Source organism: Triturus cristatus, chromosome 5_1 (assembly GCF_964204655.1).
Source record: "Triturus cristatus chromosome 5_1, aTriCri1.1, whole genome shotgun sequence".
NCBI lineage: Eukaryota > Metazoa > Chordata > Amphibia > Caudata > Salamandridae > Triturus > Triturus cristatus.
Genome location: NC_140587.1, coordinates 366,238,366 through 366,263,386, shown reverse-complemented (window position 1 = coordinate 366,263,386; position 25,021 = coordinate 366,238,366). Strand labels below are relative to the sequence as shown.

The 25,021-nt window shown below is 44.4% G+C and overlaps 1 protein-coding gene across 2 annotated transcripts in view; it reads left to right on the top strand.

Annotated features, from left to right (window-relative positions):
• Positions 1–25,021, top strand: part of LOC146830895 (fibrocystin-L-like) — a 1,171,295-nt gene that overhangs the window by 783,086 nt on the left and 363,188 nt on the right. For both annotated transcript variants that reach the window (XM_085605085.1, XM_085605086.1), the window contains exons 53-54: positions 13,142–13,301; positions 16,416–16,566. In XM_085605085.1, the coding sequence (XP_085461211.1) occupies positions 13,142–13,301; positions 16,416–16,566 (311 nt within the window). The remainder of the gene's footprint in view (positions 1–13,141; positions 13,302–16,415; positions 16,567–25,021) is intronic.

Genomic DNA, 25,021 nt, shown 5'->3' with positions numbered 1-25,021 from the left:
ATTACTATTCCCACTCCAGAGAGTGCAAAAGTAGGGAAAGCGTTGGATAGCAGGAAGGGAAAAATTACTATTCCCACTCCAGTGACTCCAACAGTAGGGAAAGCATTGGATAGCTTAGGGGTAAAAATTACTATTCCCACTCCAGAGAGTGCAACAGTACGGAAAGCATTGTATAACGGGAAGAGAAAGATTACGATTCCCACTCCAATGAGTGCAACAGTAGAGAAAGCGTTGGATAGCGTAGGGATAAAAATTACTATTCCCACTCCAGTGAGTGCAACAGTAGGGAAAACGTTGGATAGCGTAGGGGTAAAAATTACTATTCCCACTCCAAAGTGTGCAACAGTAGGCAAAGCGTTGGATAGCGGGGGGTAAACATTACTATTCCCACTCCAGACAGTGCAACAGTAGGGAAAACGTTGGATAGTGTAGGTGGAAAAATTACAATTCCCACTCCAAAGAGTGTAACAGTAGGGAAAGCTTTGTATAGCGGGAGGGTAAAAATTACTATTCCCACTCGAATGAGTGCAACAGTAGGGAAAGCGTTGGATAGCGGGAGAGTAAAAATTATTATTCCCACTCCAGTGAGTGCAACAGTAGGGAAAGCGTTGGAAAGCGGTAGGGTAAAGTTACTATTGCCACTCCAGAGAGTACAACAGTAGGGAAAGCATTGGATAGCGGGAAGGTAAAAATTACTATTCTCACTCCAGTGAGTGCAACAGTAGGGAAAGTGATGGATAGCGGGAGGGTAAAAATAACTATTCCCACTCCAGTGACTGCAACAGTAGGGAAAGAGTTGGATAGCGGGAGGATGCAAAATACTATTCCCACTCCTCAGAGTGCAACAGCAGGGAAAACATTGGATAGCGTAGGGGTAAAAATTACTATTCCCACTCCCAAAGAGTGCGACAGTAGAGAAAGCGTTGGATAGAGGGAGGGTAAAAATTACTATTCCCACTCCAGAGAGTGCAACAGTAGGGAAAGCGTTGGATAGTGTAGGGGGAAAAATTACTATTCCCACTCCAAAGAGTGTAACAGTAGGGAAAGCGTTGGATAACGGGAGGGTAAAAATTACTATTCCCACTCCAGTGAGTGCAACAGTAGGAAAAGCGTTGGATAGCGGGAGGGTAAAAATTATTATTCCCAATCCAGTGAGTGCAACAGTAGGAAAAGCTTTGGATAGCGGGAGGGTAAAAGTTGCTATTCCCACTCCAGAGAGTGCAACAGTAGGGAAAGCATTGGATAGCGGGAAGGTAAAAATTACTATTCTGACTCCAGTGAGTGCAACAGTAAGGAAAGTGTTGGATAGTGTAGGTGGAAAAATTACTATTCCCACTCCAAAGACTGTAACAGTAGGGAAAGCGTTGGATAGCGGGAGGGTAAAAATTACTATTCCCACTCCACACAGTGCAACAGTAGGGAAAGCATTGGATAGCTGGAAGTTAAAAATTACTATTCTCACTCCAGTGAGTGCAACAGTAGGGAAAGTGTTGGATAGCAGGAGGGTAAAAATTACTATTCCCACTCCAGTGACTGCACCAGTAGGGAAAGAGTTGGATAGAGGGAGGGTAAAAAAACTATTCCCACTCCAGATAGTGCAACAGTAGGGAAAGTAGTGCTTTAATTTTAAAATAAGATTACATTAATTATCAATACCAATAAAAAGTTAATTAAAATTAATTTCAATTATTAAAAATTAATTACCATTGGTAAAAAAATAATTACCAATTAATAAAAATGAATTACAATTAATAATTAATTATCAATTAATTATCAATACACATAAATTAAAACAATTAATATTTACTTTATTATTGAAATGGACAAGATGCTCCTGCCTGGTGGCGATTATAATCGAACGCTCTACTCTGGCGCGCCCGGCCCCCGCCTGACGGGACCTACGCGTGTCATGGTACGAGTATGGCACGCGGCTAACGCAGCTATGGGGTGGAAGGACCGTTTGACCCGGGCATCACCGTTGTACGCGTCTGAGAGATTGGGCTCCCTGTGGACCTCGAAGGGCTTCGAGAAGTGGGACACGATCGGCATCAGTAAAGTGGGGGACCTCTGGACGAGAGGGGGATTTAAAACATTCGAGACGCTGCAGACGGAGTTTCAGCTGCAGGGCAGTGAATACTTTCGGTACTTGCAGGTCCGTCACGCGCTGGGCTCAGTCTTCCCAGACGTCGCCTCCATCCCGGAGTCTTCCCCCCTGGAGGATAGAGTGCTGGATGGTCACGTTCCGGACAGCACGATCTCCCTTATTTACAAAAAATTGATTAATGACCGCTCGGGCCTGCTGACTGGCCTCCGCGAGGCTTGGGTTACCGACGGGCTGGAGTTGGACGACGAAGACTGGATTTCCGCGGTGGCCTCTCCGAAGGAGGTGGCCATACCGGCTCGCCTTCGCTTCGTCCAGCTTAAGATACTCCACCGGGTTTACATGACGGGGCCAAGGCTTCTGCGTATGGGCTATGCTGAGGATGGGTTGTGTAAGCGTGGGTGTGGTGCTTTGGCGACTTTTTTGCATATTTTGTGGGAATGCCCGAAGGTGGAGCGATTCTGGCGTGGTGTGCATGAGGTCCTGCGACTGGTTACGCATGTCGCGCTGCTGCCTGAAGCGAGGAGATGCCTGCTGAATGTGTGGGAACCAACTGACTACTCGGTTCCGCAGACGCGATGGGTGACTCTGGGATATATGATAGCTAAGCGTGACATTGCTCAACTGTGGGGATCCCAGAGGCCCCCGGCGGTGTCGGCCTGGAAAGAACACATGGATTGGTGCATGTTCCGAGAAAAGGTGGTGTATGTGGCGAGGGGTAAGCCTGGGGCATGGGTGAAGGTATGGGGCCCCTGGAACGCCTACCGCGGGGGTATCTGCGCGCCACCATTGCTGCCTGCGGCCTCACCAGCCCCGTCCCCTTAGTTGACTCCTTTCCTAGCCCCGAGCACGGAATTCCCCCAGTCCTCGATTTGTTCCCCTTCCCCTCTTTAGACTCCTGTGGATGGCTGGGGTCCCCCATTCGGGGAGCACGTGCTGTTACTGTCGATTGCAGGTTGCCTTGCGGGTGTGGTTTTTGTGTTGTTTGTGTAAAATGAAACCATATTGTGGGGTCAGAGTGATGTGGCCCACGACGCTGATGCCTCCTGATTTTGCTCCTCTGCAACGCCAAGTGTTTTTGTATGTATGTCATATGCTCCTGTCATTCTAGCGGCCGGCCGGAAGGTTGTAGGCCCATACCTGTATATTCTTGAGATTGCAATAAACGGTTTAAAAAAAAAAATATATATTTACTTTATTACAATTAATGTACTTCCCACCCAATTCCCCTATAAACCCACAACCCACTCACAATGCTAAAAAATACAATTAACATTATCAATTAATCAATTAATAAAAATTATTTAGCAATTAATAAAAATGTATTAGCAATTCATACAAATTAATTACCCATTAACACAAATTAATTACCAATTAATAATTAATTATCAATTAATTATCAATACACATAAATTAAATAATTAATATTTACTTTATTACAATAAAATTAGTTCCCACCCAATTCCCCTATAAACCCACAACCCACTCCCAATAATAAAAAATACAATTAACATTATAATCAATTAATCAATTAATAAAAATTATTTAGCAATTAATAAAAATTAATTAGCAATTCATACAAATGAATTACCCGTTAAGACAAATGAATTACCAATTAATAATTAATTATCAATTAAAGGATGGGGACAGCAGGGAGGGAGACCTGTAGAGAGAGAGAGAGAGAGCCTAAAAGGGTGTTTAAAGTCCTCGGATGTGGTGGAGTTTAGGGCCTTAGCAACCATATTAAAAACCAGGGATCAAGGGCGCCGATTGAAATGGGCAAAGTTGGTACCAGATATTTTTCTAAAAGAATTGTTAAATACTGTTGGGAAAAAGATAGCCATCTGTCAAGATAGTATACAGGGGGGAGAGGGGATTGTTGCTGCCTTTAACAGAATTTGTAAGCAGGTAGCAAGTGCCCTCTCCCTACCTCATAAAGAGGGCACTTTCAAGGAAGAGAGGTGGTTCGACCACAACTTCACAGTTGCCCATAGAAATTATTCTGAAACTTAAACCCTGGGTCAGAAATTTAATAGCAGTGGCTAGACTTGAGTATAATCACGTTTGGCACATACGTAAATCAGAAATGAAACAAGAAGCCTGGGAAGATTTGCTGTCAGTCGACGTGATAAAGAATAGTGCAAAGTTTTGGGACATCGTAAATAGACCTTTCTTTTCTGGCCTTGAGGGCAACACTGTGGAGTACAATATCCCTGAAGGGCACTGGTTTAGTCATTATAAACACATCTATGGAGGCCTGTCTGATCAAGTAAATACAGGGCCAATGTTTTTAACCTCCGCATATAGCCTGAACTTCTCAGAACAAGAAGTGGCCATGGCCATAACCCAAATGACCAGCAATAAAACCCTGGGCCCAGATGGGGTTCCAGTTGCCCTTTTTAGAGTAGACATCCCTTTGTGAGCAAAGCTATTGGCCAACGTTTTGAACTCAGGATGCCTACAGGGAATGCCAAAATCCTGGTCCACTGCAATTATTGTCCCGTTTTTAAAAAAAGGAGAGAAAGGGGACCCAGGGTGCTACAGGCCAATATAATTGATCGTTTGCACGGTCAAGGTGCTGGGGAAGTGGTCCTCAGCAAACTGACAGGTTGGATCGATGAATTTGAAATATTGTCAAACCTTCAATATGGCTTTAGGAAGGGTAGAGGCACCCTGGTGTCGTGGCCAGGAATCCTCAGGATCGTGCGTTGCTCTATATGGGTCCACCTCTCGACACCCCCATGGCCTGATATATATTCACAGACTCTATGTGGTGGTCCAGCGGGGGAAGGAAAGGATGGGGACAGCAGGGAGGGAGACCTGTAGAGAGAGAGTGAGAAAGCAATCAGTACCCACTTCCCTGTCTTCCGTCCTACTCTACCCCAGCCCCTCCCACTCCTAGTGCCAGGACCTTACCTGTAAAAGAAGATAACACGCTTCTCTGGCGGGAACCTGCAAGACGTAGGGAAGCACTCACAGAGATCTAGAGTAAAGACATGGAGCGTTATTATGTGCATTCCCACCACCCATGGGCCTCACAAAGAACTTATTGCTTGGGGGTGAACATACCCTGGAATCAAAGTCTTAAGGCAACACAGGGGAGCGGAAGAGCTGTCCTCCTGCTCACTCTCAGAACCCCTGCTGTGAAATGTAATAAAGAAATCAGTAAACTTTCATTGCCTGTATTATTCCCTCAATATAAGGTATCACGCACTGGTCACATAGGCACACATCTCCATTACTTCATGAGGTTAGGACTAGGTTCAACCATCGTGCGTTAGACAGGATACATCACAATAAACAAATGTACTTTTGCATTGGCAGTCGACTACCCCTCTTCGGGTGAAGGGCATACGGTCCTTCCTGGATATGTACCCATACAATAATGTTTCAGGCTACTGCTGAGTACCAACTGCCATTGCGCTTAATGTTCCTGATAGGGGGTCGCTAGAACTGGGCGGTTCTCTGAATAACCGCAAAGGCAGTGCCTTTTCTCTCCCCGCATGAACCGCTGAAACTCAGGTTCGCCAACGAGGGAGAAAAGCGCGTGGGATACAATGCTCACCGGGGAATAGGCGGGCTGGATTGAATATATCCCCTTTCGGATCGAGGTGTACTAGAGGGCAAACCAACAAGCCTCACACGAGGAGACTCCCAGAGGTTGCTTCGCAAGGAACCCTGAACCGGGCTCCGCCAACGAAGCAACGGGATGAAATGCCCTTGTCTAGCCACAATACCTGAGCTGAGCGGATGTCCGTAGGGAAGGAAGCGCAGTGCTAGCAGCACCCTTACCGGCCTCCTTGACGATCTCGGCGCAGCTCCCGGCATGGAGTAATCGGCACTGGGAAGGTGCCCCGGAAGCTCTATGTCGGCTTCCGCGCCATGGCGTCATGACGTCACGGCCGTCGGATACCCGCAAAGGCTCATGGGGCTTGTAGTTCCGGCCTTTTTATCACGCTCGTGCGCGTTTTGTCAGTGTTCTTTGGGCACCCCTCACATGGGACATGACACATGGATCAGTGCCTTGATCTCTATCTTTTAATTGGGAAATATACAGCAGCTAAAGGGACACTCCACCTTGCGTTTATGGATCTATCCTCGGTGTTTGACTGAATAAATAGATCCAAACTCTGGGACCTGTTGTTAGCGATGGGTATGGATAAAAATATTGTGTATTTCTTAGCTGATCTGCACAGGGATCTCTCTTCATCAGTAAGGTTCGACCAAAAGGGGTACCTAACCCAGAAGATAGATATTGTAAGAGGAGTTAGACAGAGCTGTATCCTGGCCCCGCTGTTATTTACCCCCTATATTAATAATTTAGATTCGGTCTTGTGTGGAGCCGCTAAGGATATCCCCCATGCGGGGAAACAATGGATTCCTGCATTGCTGTATGCTGATGATGAGGCCCTACTGGCGCTCACAGCGTTGTGGCTCCAACACTTGCTGTCCTCCTTCGCTGACTTTATGGGCTCTTTGGCATTAAATACATTTTTCTAAATCACACACCATGTGTGTGGGAGTAAAGCCAAGTAAAATCAAAATGTTTAGTTGTGACGGCAACAAAATATCCAGTGTCACCGTATTCCCATACTTAGGTGTTTTATTTGATGATAAATGCTCATGGGCCCCGCAAAGGAGGGCAAAGAGAAACGACATGGCACGATCCACAGGTGCAGTACTCGATTTTGCCTGTAGGTTGAGTGCCAAACCTGTGCGTGCAATGTTAAAGATATATAAATCAAAATGTATCACCATTGCGAACTATGGTTCCGAAATTTGGGGTTAAAACAATTGCACTGGGCTCCAAACTGTGGAAAATACGTTTTTAAGAAGTTTACTCTCAGCCCCCAATCTACATCTTCGTACATAATTCATGAAGAATTGGGTATCGGTTATGTGGCTGATTTAACTAAAAGTCCCCTCTCCTCAAACGGATCACGATGTGGTGTAATCCGAAGTTAGTGCTAAATAAAGAGATCATTCGTGAGTCAATGGCTGTAGATATGGCCAGCAATATTCCATGGCTGAGATATGTGAAAAGCATAGCAAGGGTGCTTGGCCACCCAGAGGTATTTGATAATCCTGAAAGAATATGCAAAAAAGACCTGGTGTGGGCCAAGAACTCATTTTTGCGTTTAGCATCTGCAGAAAGAGAGGCCACCAAACTATTGAAACCCTCTGTCTGTGCTCACCAGATCTTAAAAACCTCTTATTCAATGGAGCCTTACCTGACCATTGTCAATAAGCCCCAACATCGCTTTCTCCTGACAAGATTGAGGTTTAACCTCTTACATTTCTTACTAGTTTAACCTTTGGGCTACAGTAAGATAGAGGATTTGGGACCATGCCCTTGTGACAATTTCTCGAGGCAAGATACTGTGTGCATTTTGTCATGTTTTGCGACTACTATTTGCAGATTCGTAAGCGTTTTATTTTGCCAATTTTAAAGGACAAAGGTTTCCTGCAGGTTAGGCTGGCCCTAACTTATCTGTAGATATTTAATAGCCATTGGGATATTATTTATATCGCTAGCTTTTTAGCAGCAGCAGTTAGAGCAAGGAAAAGAAGGAAATAATAAGAATGTAGGCTTTCGGGCAATGACTTTTTACCATGAACACTTATTTTACAATTCTGTAATATTTCTTGTTATGTTATTTGTATTTCTTAACATTAGACAGACGTGGCATTATATTTTTAAGGTGTAACTGTCCCTCCCTTTTATCATATGTATTTTATATTGTGTTGTTGAATTTTTAGTTATGTATTTTTACCTATGATAGATTGGTGTACTATTTGGTTTTATATGATGGGTAATTTTAACGTGCTTTTATGGTTTTGAATAACCGGTTAAAGTGATTTTGACTGACTGACTGCATGCTTTGATACAAGGTCCTGATTCGAGAATGTGTTTCAGGGAGCTGCGGAGCACGATACAAGCTTCTGAGGTGAGGATGGTTAGAATAGCGGCAGTTCAGAGGAGTAGCAGGGCTGCGATGCTGGGTCTTGCGTCTAGGAGACATCACAGAGAGGTGATTCCAAAGAGCTGTGGGGTTTTGCATTGGGGATGTATCGTGCAGAGGTCGGTCCGATGCGGAGCTGCGATGCGGAGCGCTGTGTTGGTTCTGCTTGGACCTCAGCTGGGCTGGCACAGCAACTTCAGGCCCACTTCAAGGGTCCAGACTGGGGTGACACCACCTGGGGGGGGGGGGGGGGGGCAAGATTCACAGCGGCAGAGTCTAGGTGCTGAGTCAATGGTATGGGAGCCTTTTCTGTGCCTGAGGCTCCGATCAGGATGCCAGCCAACTAGCCCTTGGTATCACTTTGGTGGTCCTGGGTTCAAGATGCAGGTCCAGTCCTCTTCACTCAGGCAGCAGGGCAGGAAGTAGCAGGCAGGGCCGGATTGGCCATAGCGGGCACCGGGCGTTTCCCCGGTAGGCTGCTAGGGTGGGGGCCGGTTTTGGGCCCCTGGGGGCTGTTTTTGTTACCGGGGGTCAGCAATATCGGCCCCCTGTAACAAAATCGGCCAAAACCGGCCTTCGCAAACTGCTCAGCTGCACTCCCCCTCGCCCCAGGGGGGGCTGGCTGAGCAGTTTGCCAGGGCCGGTATCTGTTCCCAGTCCGGCCCTGGTAGTAGGGCAGCAGAGTAGCAGTCCTTCTTGCAGCAGAGCAGTCCTTCTGAGTCTTCCAGAGGTGGACTGAAGAGTTCGGACTTAGGTTCCAATTTTTATACCTGGTTCCAGTTATGAAGTAGGAAAAGGTTGTGGAGGTTTCTACTCCCAATGGTGTTTGGAATGGTCTGCTTCCCTGCCCTGGCCACAGCTTTTCTGGAGGCACAAAAGACTAGTGGAAAACTTTTTGTGAGCATGCTGAGGCAGAGCCTTTGTGATGTGCAAGTGCGGTAGGTGACAGCTCTGCCCCCATCAAGTTAGACATGGCCCTACCTTCCAACACCCAATCCCCCCTTGTCTCACTGTCTGGGAGCAATACACAAAGACCACCTGCCAGCTACACCTAGTCATGTGACCCAGGATGCAGGCTGCAGGCACAAAATGCTTAGGACAATTACAAATACCGGCCTTATCAAAGTGGCATTTTCAGAATTGGACTTACAATCGACGTTACGATTAAAGAGGGTTTTAAATTACTGATATTGAGGCACCAAACTTGCCATTCATATTTTGCTCGAATTGAAAGTTATCACTATTTAAGTGTAATATAGTAACCTCATGTAATCCTGTGTGGGTCATGTGGGAGGTGTAGTGAGAAACGAGTTTAAGAGTTTCTCATGACTAGGACATTTATAAGTTAAAGGTACATGTCCTACTTTTTAAATACAAGGGACGCTGCCCTATGGCTGTTTAAGGCTTACATTAAGAGTTGACTTATATGTTTAAAAAAGAAGGTTTAAGCCTGGCAAAAGATTTATTTCCCATGTCTAAATGGCAGTTAAAAACTACACACACAATCTGCAATGGCAGGCCTGAGACCTCTTTAGAGGGCTACATAAGTGGGTGGCACAATCAGTGCTGCAGGCCTATTGGGTCAATTTAATTTATGGGCGCCAGGTACCACTCTACTTGGGACTTATAAGTAAATTAAATGTGCCCTTTGGTGTAAGCCAATAATACCATGTTTTAGGGAGTGGGCACACGCACTTGAGCACCGGTTAGCCGTGGTAAAGTGCACAGATTCCTAAGGCCAGCAAAAACAAGATCAGTATAAAAATTGCAAAACGTTTGGGTGAAGATCACCCTATGGCTGACAGGTCTAACACTACCCTACTGACATGATCACATTCCCTTGAAATTACAACTTGAAAACTGTAGTGTGCCAGAGCACAAGCCTACTAGTTGTACTCTTTTGATAAAAAGTGTATTGCATGCTGCACTTGAATCTATTATTTTCTACGGGAATTAATGTGTCTCACTAAAACTAGCTTTTCAAGCTCCCAAAAGAATTTTGTGTTGTTTACACTGTACCATCTGTGGGAATGAATACTAATGTATGTTAGTAAGGAGCATTCAGGAAAAGGTGGTAATCTTCCTACTGATAGGATTTGGGAAATACTGCTAGCATTAGAATACTGCTCAGACTAGAACGGGAAAACATTGTCTAACAGCAACAGTCACTTCACCGGTCTTTTTTAGGAATAACACCAAATTAAATTAATGGTCAAATTACTACAGATTGTAAAGACCTATTAAAACCTTTCACATTTCACGAAAAAATACTGTGGCTGTATTTGCCACTAAAAAAGATCAGCTGAGGGCTGATCCTAAATAATGTGACAGCTGTCAATCTGAAAACTAGGCTAGCTATAGTCACTAAAGTCTTGTGTAATGGCAGTGGAATGTGCTCATTTTTACATCAAGCAGCCTGCCACTTCATCTTCAACTTACACCATTGTTCCTACCTGTAGCATTTTACCTTCTACCACTTTCCTAAAATAGTACCACCCATGGTCAGAAATACCACTGGTATTACAGCTAAAAAGGAGAAAATGATGTGCATACTCATGTGTTCCTACTGCTAATGCCATAACATCAGCTTTACACCACCAGAGCACCTGTAATGCACAGAATAGGGAGCTCAGCATGCTTGGAGATCTTAATATTCATGCATTTGCCCTGCTCCTTGTAGGCTTTATAGGCTCTCTGTGGAGGAGCTATGCAGATATGGAGCCGGTTCCAGGATCTTCAAAGTAGTTCATCGTAGTAGTTTGTCATCCGGGAATGCAAGGTTGAGCGTATGTTTAAAACATGCAGACCTTTAAGATCAATCAACAATAATAGACTTAAAGAACAAATAATTGCAGGTAGCAGGGTCCACTGTTAAAATAATAAATCTGGACATCCACCCGAGATGGTGCTGAGATAGAAGCACCACCATGCCGCTGCATACCTCACCTGCCAGCTGGTCAGTCAAAGGCAGTCCTGGGTTTACTGTGGATAGGACGCAGGCAGACTGCTGGGCCCGCCTTTCTTCACCCAGTGCACTGGTGACATTTGGAAGGACATTTTTTTTTTTTTTTTTTAAAGTTTTTTATTGTTTTAGTGTGCAAGTAACATCTTAACATCCTTATATCGAGTCACAAATAGTTTCCGAATCATTTAATCCCCCCCAACCGCCTATCTATCAACTCCTTCCCACCCTGACATTTGGAAGGACATAGCCATGAAACGTGGTGGTACGGATGGAATAAGTTAAAGGTACATTTGATGTGGCACCTAACACTATCAGTGGTATCACCGGGGCTGGGGTCTTTGTGACAGTCAGTGGCACTGCCTCCTTAGAGGACGGGTAAGGTATCCATGGGCTAAGGCAGTATTCTGATGCCTCCCTCTTTTTCATTGATTGTCCCAAAGGTGCTAACAGGGAGACATTTGAAAGTTTGCTGCAAGAAAGGTAGAGGGCAAGAAGAGATCAAATTGCAGTATGGGTGGGCGCATTAGATAACACAATAAACAACCATCTCCAGCCGCAGTCCATGCAGGTAACAGTGATGGGGCCGTGTAAGAGGGGATTCCGAGGGACGATGCAGAGGGAAAATGTATTATTTATTTAATTTTCCCTCATCATCGTCCCTCGGAATCCCCCCTTGCATGACCCCACCACCCCACCGCTGTCACCTGAAGTGACTAAGGCTGATCATTCCTCTCTTATAATCACTGTAGATTGACCTGCTTCAGGATTTCTCTGACTTCCTCTGGCTGGAGAGTGTCTGACAGTCTGGCCTCTGCGATGTATTTGTAGGGAAACTATTAGGACTATTGAGAGTGAGGAGAGTCGGCCCACCTCATTAGCCACATCGTATATCTCTTCCACCCCCTTTTCAGCTGTGGAGCACTTGCCAAAGCAGTTTTTCATCTGGCAACCTCTCTATTGTGGGGAGCATCTGGAGCCCCTAATCTCTGTAGTGAAATAAGGCAGTTCCAATCTACCCCAATTGTCTTCATTCAGATGGGACATCTGAAAGCACTTTGCCTTCACATCTTACTGTCCAAGTAACATATCACGTGCAGCTCATATACTTTCAAAAGCTTAGTTTTCAGCCTCATTATCTTGGAGAGTGCTGATTGGTGAGTGAAGCTCAGTATATACTACAATCTCCCAAAAATGACCAAAATAATATCGAACATTTGAAGAATTTTACAGTCGTTTATTCTGGTTACTCTAACAACAGTGTAGTAACCAATCAAGCAGACTCACTTGTGAAGGAAGAGTTTTTGTATGGTTTTGAGATATTTCTTACAGTCCATCACCCCTCAGTGCAGAGCCTTGTAAAGGCAATGCTGAGATTAAGTGTGAAATGCAGTACCTGAACAATGGCTCGAATCTGCTGAGTCCCAGTTGACTGCGAGTACTGGGGTGAATCGCCTACTTCAGTTTAAAGTGGCCCATCTGGAGTCTTGAGATACATTCCTTCTAGTCGAATATGAAGATCTGGAAAATAAGCCCATATGGGATGACATTTGCATTTGCACCCTAAAGGAGCACACTGAGGAAGAGGACAAAATGAAGGTGCCTTCACTTATAAAATGGCCAGTCCCATTCACTTTGCCATTGCTTGCTTTAAATTGCTCCCACAATTTGTCTGGAATTATGTAGTAAACTTGCACCACCACTAGATGGTGCACTGTGCTCCTGAGCAGGCCTACAGGGGCAGTTATTTCCCACAAATGGAACATTCTGATTAGCTGTTCTCATCAGAACGTTCCAATTACTATGCTGATAATAGTTCAAATCATATTATTGTTGTCTTTTTAATGTGCTTTAGACATTGAGGATAAACGATATTTATAACCATGCTGTGTAATTGATCAGCTTATGCTAAATGGTGTGCATTCTTATATACTATGTCGTGTATTTTGACACACATCTCCATTGGTCTCTGGTCTTTCTTCATATTGGTAATATTGTGCATTATCAAACAAATCCATATGCTAATAAATTCGAGAATTGCTAGTTGTATTACTTTAAAGTGTAGCATGCAGTCCTTTGCTGTTCATGAAGAATTGTCTCTGGTGTGTCTTCCAGGCTGAGGACTACGTCATTATAACTCACAACTTCACCCAACGGCCAGACGCGTTTCACATCATTGATTGGAGGAACAGATCCGAGCAGCTGCTCAGTTACAGCTCAAACATCAACGGAGACTGGAACTTTGACAACGCCACGAAAACATTGGCCTATTTAGGTACCTTGAGCCAGTTTATTTGTGAGCAAATTCCTCTGACAAAAATCCCGCCTGCTATTGCAGCTCAAAGCTATTCCTAATGCCAGGGGCAACCTCTGTAAATGATCAATATTGTGTTGTATTCCAGAAGCTGTAATCTCTGTAGTTGACTATGAAGGTTTCCTTAGATCATACATTTTAGTGTGGTGAGTTGGTGACATCTTTGTTGCACTGTGTTTTACGCCTTTCTTGTTTGCTTGCAGTAATGCACTAGTTTCTGTTTTATTACAAGGACTCTAAGGAACAGCTTTTTGGATGGCGCATTAGACTCCTGGAGAAAGGCAGCGCAGAAGTTTTGATTTCATTTTCGAAACTGCAAACACTTGCAGGGGCATCACTTTGCAAAGCAGCTTCCTTACAGTTACCATTGCAAGTGCTTATACGGACAGCACGACCCATTGGTAGCTGTAAGGACTACAACTCATCAAATCTGCAATGCCCCCACCTTGCAACTCGCAAGCCAGTGTAGGAATGCTTTCCAACTGCTCCTTCAAGCATAAAGAACTACATTGTTGCTGACTGCTGAGAGCAGACGTCAGCAATTTGCAATATGGAATCGGTCTTAATCAAAAGGCTTCCGCTGCACGCTTTGAGCAATGAGTGGACCAAGCTTCCCCCATGGACACAGTCACAGTAGGGATTGTGACCCCTTCTCCTGCCCTCTGGCATTGCCGGCAGATTGTAAAGCAAATACTGAGGGGCATATTTACAACTTCTGGCGCATCTCTGCAAATCAGCAGGGATGCGCCAGAACAGATGCGTCATGCAATCCCCCCTTGCGACACCACAGATGCGTCGCATTTACAATGCGGCGCACCATGGCGCAAGGAGGGACAGATGCGTGATGAATCTTGTGGCCTACGGGCGGCGCATTGCTGGAGTCCTGCAATGCACAGGGGCCGCCCATACTTAACGTGGTGCGTCACTCCTTACACCTTCTTCAAGCAAGCGTAAGGAGTTGACGCAGCAGCATCGTAAAACTGACTCCGTGAAATCTTGTAGATTTCACTGCGTCAGTTTTACAGGGCTTTCCTGCGAGGGAATGCCCACCCTGCGACAGAACGACCACATGAAACCTGGCGCATATTTTATGTGGCGCAGGGCTTTACAACGTGGCGCATCTGCCTAGATGCGCCACGTTGTAAATAAGTTGCAACGGTGGCGTAAAATTGTCGCAAGGGGCTTGTAAATCTGCCCCTGAATGAGGTTGATTGCTGCTTGCAAACCTTCAACTCCTCGGCCTAGATTTACTAACACTTTTCTTGAGTCACAAAATTGATGAAATCCCAGTGCAAAGTGTTGTGGTGGGATTTAAAAAGTTGCCTAAAGTTACACAAAGTAGCTATATCTGCTACTTTGACCTACTTTGCATCAAAGGGGTGGACTTTGGCTGTGCTAGGGCATTTCTATGCAACTACCATTGGGTTTTGATACAAATCCATATCTAATAACATTTGTAGACCAGAATGTGGACCAAAATAATTACACCACCTCGAGACAGGCAGAACAGTAAAGAATAATATAAATTCCACATTCTTCTAACTTTGTGCTGCACTGTACAGCACGCATTCAAAGTGAGAGCAGTATTAACACACAGCTTTTGTACTTGAATGGAACCCTTTTAGTACAAAACCTATGCTTGACAAAAGACACACACTCTTGTCTTGAGGTGCAAGGGTGTGTTCGTTGACGAACGGCATCCTGCAGTGTGCCAGTGCAGGGAGAGAGGAACTTTTTAGATGCTATGGCCCTGTTTGTTCTCTCACTTTCACGCAGCACAGTGCAGCAACTTTGACTTTGTGAAAATGTAGTTAATCTACCCCCTCTTTGTTTCCGCACTCGGGGGCATATCTACAAGGTGACGATAGAAAATTATTGCCGCTTTTGCGGCTGTTTTCGGACAAAAAGAGGCGATAATTCTATCGCCTAATTAGCAAGGTCACGCTAACGCGTGAAACCTTGCATTAGCGCACGAATTCCTAACGCCCAGCTTTGCATCTCTAATGAGATGCAAAGTGAACGTTCCTGACCTGACATGACAGGAGAAATGTCGCTAAGCGACATTTCTCCTATCATCAAGCCCCACGCTATGAAGCATAGCGGCAAGAAAAGTATCGATAACCCCTGTTATCGCTACTTTCCTTACGCCTGCTTCAGGACTGACTCAGCCATGATATCCTATGGAAGGTGGATATCATGGCTAAGTTTGTGAAGCCCTATCAACAAGCCAACGCCATATTTCGTGAGATTATCGCTGGGTTTCCAGCGATAATCTCACGTTAGGCAGTTAGCGCTAGGATTTTTATCGCTTTTGAGATAAGCGTTGCTAATAGCACGCTATCTCAGCGATAAAAATCCATGTTAGCCGGTGATAATTATCCTAGCGCTAAGTGCGCTTAGCAATAATTATCACAGGTTGTTGCTGATATGCCCCTCAGTGAGGTGCACTGCTGATTCCTGCCTCATGATTATTAATGAGACATGCCATGTGCACCTCATTGGTCGTAACCTCCTTGTTCTTTGGCTAATGTTTAAATAGGGCTTTATAGGTATTTACCTATGTATGTAGCTAATAAACATTTTAAGTAAACATGTATGTTCATGTATTGCGTCTAACAATCCCTGATTGACCGTGAAAGGTAGTTGGATGTACTAATCTGTGTGGCAAGTGGCAGAGTCTGTTTGATTCTGTGTCAGGGTGACATTTCACAGCTTTGGTGAGGGATCCAAGAGGTGGGCCAGGACAAACGGTGCTGTGGCGCGTGCCTCATTTGGTCCCCCTCCACACACAGCAAGAGATGCCAATGCTAATCATTACTATGGTCTCTGGGCATGTGAGTGGCATTCTTGCCGTGTTGCCGTAATTACAGTATCAACATCACGCTGCAATACAACCAGTGTGAAGAGGTACCGTGTATTGTGTATAATTTTGATCAGAAATTTACATTTACAGCACGTCACAATGATGATTCTGTCGCATTTATTTACTCGCTATATTCACAAAAAATTAAATGCCTTAAATTCTTATTTCTATTCCTGTCAATTGTGATAACGTTTTATATGCTCCTATTCCAGTGGCTGGACAAAAAACCCAACGCATGAGGCGGGCTATTGCTGGGACAGTGGATCCAACCATGACCAACGTCAATGTTCAACTGATAGTGTATCAATGCTACTACAAGGACTGCATCACCCCACCAAAGCAACCACCGTCTCAAAATAGTGGGTAAGTACTCTATCCACAGCAATATAATAAGAGAAAAAAGAGTATACATTTGACTTACGTTCACAACTTAAAATGTGCATGCCATTTTCAATGATCGTTTCATTTGTGAGCAGGTTCGAATAGCTCTTCGATGCAACAGAATGCTTGTTAGGAGCAAAAGGCTGATGACGTAATGAAGAATCGATGCTAGGTGGCGTATGCTGTCTCTGCACTCTAATAAATGACCGTGCCAATTCCATCCACATAAGATAGATTCATTTGCCACTGTGTTGACAGTATGGAACCAGCTGCTTTTCCAGCTTTAGGTCCCTGGACTTGATAAGCCTAATCTTTAAGTAGGTGCCCATTGCCATGACAGAAATGTACACACAGTCAAACACGTGTCACAGAACCAATGGATAAAGCAGAAGAAAATGAGAAGCGAGCTGCGGAAGATTAAAGCATGCGCTAAAGACGCTAAGGTCAATGAAACACTGCAAAGAAATGGGGCTAGACCCATAAACTAATGCAATGAAGGAACAAAAAAAGCATGCGCAAGAAGACTAATAGGTCCCCCTTAATATTAGATCAAATCTCAGGTCAAGCAATTGTACACTAATACAGCTATTGGGCCTCAGTCATAAAGCCATCGACTGGATTTACTGTTGTAAAAATGTCACAAAGGTAAGTTCCATGTCTGCTAAAGGTTGTTGTAAAGGACACATCCCTTTCCATGTTCAGTACTTAAAGTCTGGATGGTTTACAACCTAAATATTGTGTGGGATATATTGATGTGCCAAAATATTGTGAAAGTCTGTTTAGGTAAATATAGGATTAGTTTATTTTACTCCAGTTATATTTACCTTGAAATATATATTCATCTTGAAGGTATGTAGATGTGGAGTTAAGTACAGTACATCTATATTTAATTACCTTCACTACGGTCCTTGATATTCAGGCTACAATATTTTGGCATATCAATATTTACTCCATGATATTCTGACAAACAACCATCCAGATTTGAGATAAAACAAAGTTAGTAGCCTAGGAGCTGCAGATTAGTGAGAGGCGTGGAATCTGAAGGCTGGGAAAGGATCTCTGGTGGCAGGTGTAAGAATGAAACCTTAAAGAGTGTACTGATGTGATGAAAGGTTTTATGGTGCTGGTGGAATGTGTCTAAAGGCTCTGATGGCTATAGTGAAAGTGCTAAGTATTGCTTGGGATGCAAAGTAGGGGCCTGGGGGCTATTAGAGGAATTTTTCAGATTCTGTAGGATCAGCACAGATGGCCTTAGTGACGGCTGAGGTGCTCTTGAGGGCTGCATGATAGAATCTTGGAACCAGTGCAGGAGATGTTAAGGGATTGGGGTTGAGGCTCTCTGAAGCCAGCCGATGGTCTGTGGGAAGTGATAGAGTAAATGTGAGTGTCATCTAAGGGCTTCTGAGAGTTAAGTATTTATCTCTCTGGCTGACTAATGGTCTCTTGGGTCCTCTGAGTAACAGTAGAGGGTGACATATGATGGATTGTGGAAGGTAAGGGATGGCTTTGAAAGACCTCAGCTCATTTGGAAGAGTTTGTTAGACCCAATTAGGGGTCTATAGTGAGTAACTGAGGGATAGTGGTGGATCTGATGGGTTCTGATCATATTTTTGTGGTCCCAGAGGACTGTCTGTGAGCTTGTAGAGGGTGTATTGGGACTGGTCAAGGGTCTTAAGGGCGACCAGGTACTTACGTATATTTGAATGAGGTGCAGCTTTGGGTCATATAGCATTGGGGGGTCTTTGAAGGTTGCTGACACTTTGACTCCCATCTGATGGTATCAAAGGGCTAGCTGTGGTAATGTGAGAGCCAACAAACCATCTGTGATTTATATTGAGTGAACCTTTTTAAAGCTGGCTAAGAGTGACTAAGTGTAGTCTGAAGGATTCTCAACAGTTTGCAGGGTAGACCCCCTGCAGCAATCTGCTACTACACACAATTAGAGCAGGCCGGTTCCCCCACCCCACTCTTTTTCCTGCATATACTGTTGGAGTAGAAAGACACCAAACATAGTCCCTTGCTCCTTCTCTCTCAAACACACTCTCTAAGAAGAATTACTACATAGCCTCCCAACATGCCTGTACGGATCAGGAGACTTCCTACTAGTCCTCTGCCTCTATGATTGACATTCTTCTACTAATGAGATATGCTAGACCTGACATCCTTGGCATGGTCTTCCCCCAAACCTTTTGTCTTCACTCTTCCGGGTTTTCTGGATTCTTTATTGATGCCATTAGGACACAGTGCACTTTACCACTGCCAACCAGTACTAAAGTGCGTGTGCTCTCTCCTTCAAACATGGTAAAATTAGAGTGTACATAACTGGCATATTTAATTTACTTGTAAGTCCCTAGTAAATGGTAATACCAGTACCCAGGTCCTGTAAATTAAATGCTACTTATGGGCCGGCAGCCCTCATTGTGCCACACGGTGTCGTAGCCTTTTAAAACATGTCTCATGCTTGCCAATGCAGGCTGTAGTGCAGTTTTAAACTGCCAGATTGACCTGGCAAAACAAACCTTTTGCCAGGCCAAAACCTTACTTATTAATGCATATAAGATACCCCTAAGGTAGTCCCTAAAGGCTCATAGGGCAAGGTGCATTGTATTTAAAGTGTAAGACATATGTGAGTAAATTTTACATGGCCTGGCAGTGAAAAACTCCTATAATTGTTTTTCACTGTTGCAAGGCCTGTCTCTCCCATTAACTAAGATTGGGTTACCTTATTAACTTTAATAAGTGGTAACGTTGGATTAGCAGCAGGTAGAGACATGCTATGTACTCTCAAATGAATTGTAATTTAAAACCCTCTTTAATGGTGAAGTTGGATTTCACGTTGCGATTCTGAAAATGCTACTTTTAGAAGATTGGTATTTTTTTATAACCATTTGTGCTTTCTGCCAGTATCCTGTGTTCCCCCCTACTCACACAGGCTGGCACCACATAAATATTGGAACTGCAGAGTCACTCTTTAGAACACTCCTGGACCTGTGGAAATAACAGAAGAAGGACTGTCCTGCTGCCAGAGGACTGCCCCGCTGCTTAGGACTTCCTTGAAGGATGACAGGACCTGCTAACCTTTATCCCAGGCTAACCTGAGTGACTCCAAGAGACAGCTGGCTGACCTCCTGTGTCAGCCACAGGGACACAACAAGCTCCAGAGACCTTCCTGCAAAAGTCCAGCTAACTTGCTGCACTGGACCTACCTGGACCTGCACTGAATGTGCCTGAGCTTTGCTGGCCTCTGCTAGAGTGAGTCCCTGATTCCCGAGAGGTATCTCCCCAGGTCGTGGACCTTTGGCTGGTATCAGAATGTACTCCTCCTTGTGCAACTGAAGCTTCAACGGGACTGACAAAGTGTGATATAACCAGACACAGTCCCTCGCATCTCAGCCCCTTTGAGCTCCAAAGCGGTGGCTTCATCGGAACCGATACAGTGCGACACAACCAGATGCAGGATCTCACATCACAGCATCTCACAGGTGCTGTTAGGTGGCTTCACCTGTACTGACACAGCACAACACAACTAAACGCAGGAACTTGCATTGAAGAACCTCACAGCTCCTGACAGCTTCATGATAACCGATGCAGGACGGCCCAATCCAATGCAGGACCTTGCATTATAGTACCTCGCAGCACTTGACTGGTGGCGTTACCGGAAGCAATGAACCACGGTTCAGACTAATGCAGAACTGCACAGTTCAACCGCAAAGATACAAATGTACAACTCACAATTGGCCAAACTCAGCCCTGTCCATGGCATGTGCTCCATAATGATCTGCCTGTACTTGTGACTCTGTCCCGGTCCAACGTGACCAGATACCTGCAGTCGACTCTTTTCACTTAAGATTTTAAAATTACACATTTCCTGTTTTACTGATAGGATTTTTGTTGTCTAATGTCATTTTATTTATTAAAACATATTGGGCCTGATTCACACTTTTTGGTATTCACTAATGCAGTTATGAGTAGTATCCTTAATATGGCGGAGGTTCTGCACTCAGAGCAGAATTTCCGTACTCGGGTTGGAATCTCTGCACTAGGGGCAGAATCTCCACACTCAGGGCAGAGCACACCACAATGAAATACTGGGACAGGCAGAGGTGCATGCCTCTACACATAGGCTCAAAATCAGACACCGCCTCATATACTCCATGTAATAGTACTAAAAACAGCAGTACAAAATGCAAACAAAATAAATAAATTGCAGTATGAATCCTCCGTCGGTTCCATATGTGTGTGTGCAGTTCTTGTAAGAAACATCAGAATGTGGCAATATGTGACTAAGCGCCAGAGTGTGCTATGATTGAAGGGCACAAGTAATTTGGAGGACAAAAACCAACAACTGTGGATCAAATGTGAGGGGGACTAGGGTTGAGAATTAGCTACCTCAGAATCCAGAAAAACGGCCATGCACACCCTCATCACTAGCAGACTGGACTACAGCAACGCCCTCTACACCGGAATCAATCAAAAAACTCCTTTGCAAGCTCCAGACCATCCAGAACACCGCAGCCAGACTAATCCTAGGCATCCCCCGGCACAACCACATCACCCAACACCTCTGCAATCTCCACTGGCTCTACATTGAAAGAAGAAGAACCTTCAAGCTCCTCACTCATGCATACAAGGCCCACCACAACATCGGACCAGCTTTCCTGAAAAACCGCCTCTCCTTCCATGCACCCAAGAGAAACCTCCAATCAGCCCACCTCTCTCTGGCCACCATCCCACGCATCTACAAGACCAGAACGGGTGGAAAGTCCATCTCCTACCTCACAGCCAAGACCAGTAACTACCTCCCCCTCAACCTCTGGCAAAGCCCAACACTGCTCCAGTTCAGGAAGGACCTCAAGGCCTGGCTCTTCAGATAACCCCAGCACCCAACGGAGCCACCCACCCCTAGCACCTTGAGACCCAAAACGGGTGAGTAGCTGCACTTTACCAACTCCCTGATTGATTGATTGAGTGATTGATTGATTGAGCTATATTGGGAGTGTTATTGAGACGGGCAACACCCATCCCTAAAACAGTGTAGAAAGAGTATTATCCTACAAATTGCAAGTACAAATTAAAAATTGAAATTGTAACAACATTTCATCTTTCATTGAACATATCATATTATAAGAATGACTTATCTGTCCTACATTGTGTTCCAAAACCTGTTCAAATGTGAATGTTAGTCACAAGTCAAAGCCTCAATTCAAAACTCACATTTCAAACACTGTTTCAAACACTTCACACTCACCTGTAAATATGTTTACTATCTTCCCAACCAGCTGCACCAGAATGTTGTTAACCCACCAGGCTATCACAGCCAGGATGAATACATAGAAAATGAACAATCAGAAACAGACTCTTTCAGGCCTTTCAACATGTTAATGAATGTGGTTGCAGGTTTGCCACTTATCATGAGAATGAATAATATGAGGAAGAGGGGAGCTGAGAGGATTTTCAGGCATAGGATCAACATGTTCGGGATGTCCACCTAAGATTTAATCTCCAGATTCTGTTTCCCACATGATGTCATTTTAGACATGGTTTCTGAATGGGAGCAGGTTCTTGATTCTGAGACATGCCATTCCCATACCATCACAGCTTATGTGAAGATCTTAGCAGCTCTTAATTACCTTGCTACTGGATCATTTCAGAGTGTGTCCAGTGACATTGTTGTCATTTCTCAAGCATGCCAGTCATGATGCTTGCATCAGGTACTGAGGTGCATAAATAGTAGAGTGCAACTGGATGCAGGACCTCTCATCTCAGCCCCTTGCCGCATACACTGACAGAAAGGCAAAGGGTTCCTCAGGATTTTTACCACCTCATTTCCCAATTCCCAAGTGTGATAGGTGCAATTGATGGAGCTCATGTGGCACTTCAACCACCTCACCACACAGTGCACATCTTCTGCAACAGACCCCTCTGGTACTCCTTCAATGTGCAGGGTCTGTGTGACTCCAGTGGCTGCTTCACCAATGTGTATGCTGTGTTCCCGGGCAGTACATATGACAGATTCATATTCTGCAAGACACCTCTTGCATGTCGCTTCGTAGTGAGAGAATTTCAGAATATGTGGCTTCTGCGTAATTATTCATACAGGTCGAATATGTATAAATGCTGGTTACACTTCCACAATCATAGCACATTCAGGACCCTAACAGATACTGCATGTAGTGATCTATACGTAATGTACTCTACAAAAGAGTCCATTTACAGTGGTTTTATGATTTTCCCCCTGAGGTGATGCAGTGTTTGCACTCTCTCCTTATCTCATTGCACCATACAGACAGGCGACCCCTGTAACTCAGCATGGGTGGGTGCTGCTGTACTCCCCTGAAGTTGTGTGCAAGATAATAGTAGCCTGTTGTGTCTTGCACAACATTACAATACGTCAAGTCTTACACATACCTCTTAGCCCTCAACAGTGCCAAAATCCAGGGAACTGGTGTGTTGTTACAAATAGAGGGCAGGGTACGCAGATGAGTGACCAGCTGGTTGACACGTTTTTCTCTTGATTCACTAATTGTGTTACGGCCTTTATGTGCTTTCACAGTCTGTTGTCAGTGATGGCTGTTGGACATTTCACACTATATCCATACATTCCATCCTCAGACTACTCTGTAAGCCATTCATATTATATGCAATCAACAGGTGTCATCAATAGTTAAAAGATAGGCCATGCAAAACAATTGTTGTACATATTTGTAGTCTGTAAAGGCAATAGAGGAAAGGACTCTATTTCTCTTGGGGAGTAACGGTCACTCCAGATGTGAAATTTTCCCAGTGGACATTGTGAACATTGCCTGCAACAGCTGTCATGATGTGTCAAGTCTAGGCATTGAGTGAGTGAGTGATAGCATTATGAACAGGATGGAGACGTACAGGTCTGTTGAAACTCTTTTATTTCCCCTTACATCTAACACATGTAATCTTTGCTTTATTGGGATACACAAACACCAAACTATCAGACATTCTCAATGGGCATCAGGTACCCTGCTGTGTGTGACTCATTTTCACTTTTTCAATGACCCTTACAAACAGTTGTGACATGGGGATGACAGACAGTGATGACTGCACATTACTCTACTCACTCTACATTGTAGGGTCAACAAATGACAACAAATCACAAAGGCCATACCGGTGTAATCAATTGGAGCTTTATGTCAGCAGTGGTGACATGGTAGCCTTTGGTGTGGATCTAGTGAGGCAATGGTTGATTAAAATGAGGGAATATGAGCTATTGTTCTGTGGAGAGTTTAGTAGTATGGACGGGTAGTATGACACAATTGTTACAAACTACACTCTCTATCAAACTCTAAATGGATTATGTAATATACCCTGACAGTATTGAATGCAGCAAGGTAACCTGCTGTGCTGAGTTGTGTGAAGGATTAGAATCAAAATTAACATATTTGTACAGGATTAGCAACATATATGCTATCTCTGTGTGCTGCTACTGTTATGATATAGATACAGTACTTGGACACATACACCACAGAGCCAGTGTAACTTTGTCATAACCAGGATTCTGTCTGGTAAGAAAGGGACTCCTTCTTGCACTCAACAAAAAAGTAAAAAGTTATAAGGATATGTGTGTGTGAGGCTGAATGCATCACACTTACAAATTATAAGTAATGTGTATATATTAATTTATGTCACTTCCTTCTGCCTAGTTTGGGGATGAACTACAATTAGCTTATAAGGAGTATGTGGCACAGATTGATTTGTAAATGGTTGACATTCTCTTCTTGTATGTCATTTGCTCTCTAGTTGTCCCTTATTTTTCCCTATAAGTCATGTTTTATGTATTTGATGCAATCTCCGCCCGCTGACTGTAGAGTCTCCTGCCTGTGTGCAGAGTCACACAGAACGGAAACTCTGCACATGGGCTGAAGACTCCGAAATCGGGGTAGAGATCACAGATAATACGTAGGAAATGGCATACAGGAAGTTGAAGGCAGACATTTTGACATCACTCTGTGCCATCTTTTCCTCAGAGAAGCATCCTCCTCCATCCTGCTGCTCTGTGATTTTATTGGCCCCTAACATGGCTGAGGATCAAGAGGAGAGGTTACTCCCCTTCAGCAAAATGAATTGATGATCTTTAGTTAAGGGGTGCTTCCTAAGTACCCTCAGCATTATGACACCCAATTGACGATGCAGTGCATGTTCAAATATTGCATATGCCACGCACTGCAGTGCAGTGGGAGTGTACCATTGGTGAGTCAAGATGTGCAGCAAACGCTCGGTGGACATGCAACACCAGGCCAGGACCTAGGCCCCGGACTTTTTTGGTGTGTCATTCCAGCCTCATTCACGGTAGTCCCACATGACCCCACTTTGCCGGAGGGTCATACAAGCAGCCTGGCCGACCCTCCTTGTTCAACTGGAGGAGTATGAGCTGCAGAGACATGGTAAATACATTAACTTTACTATG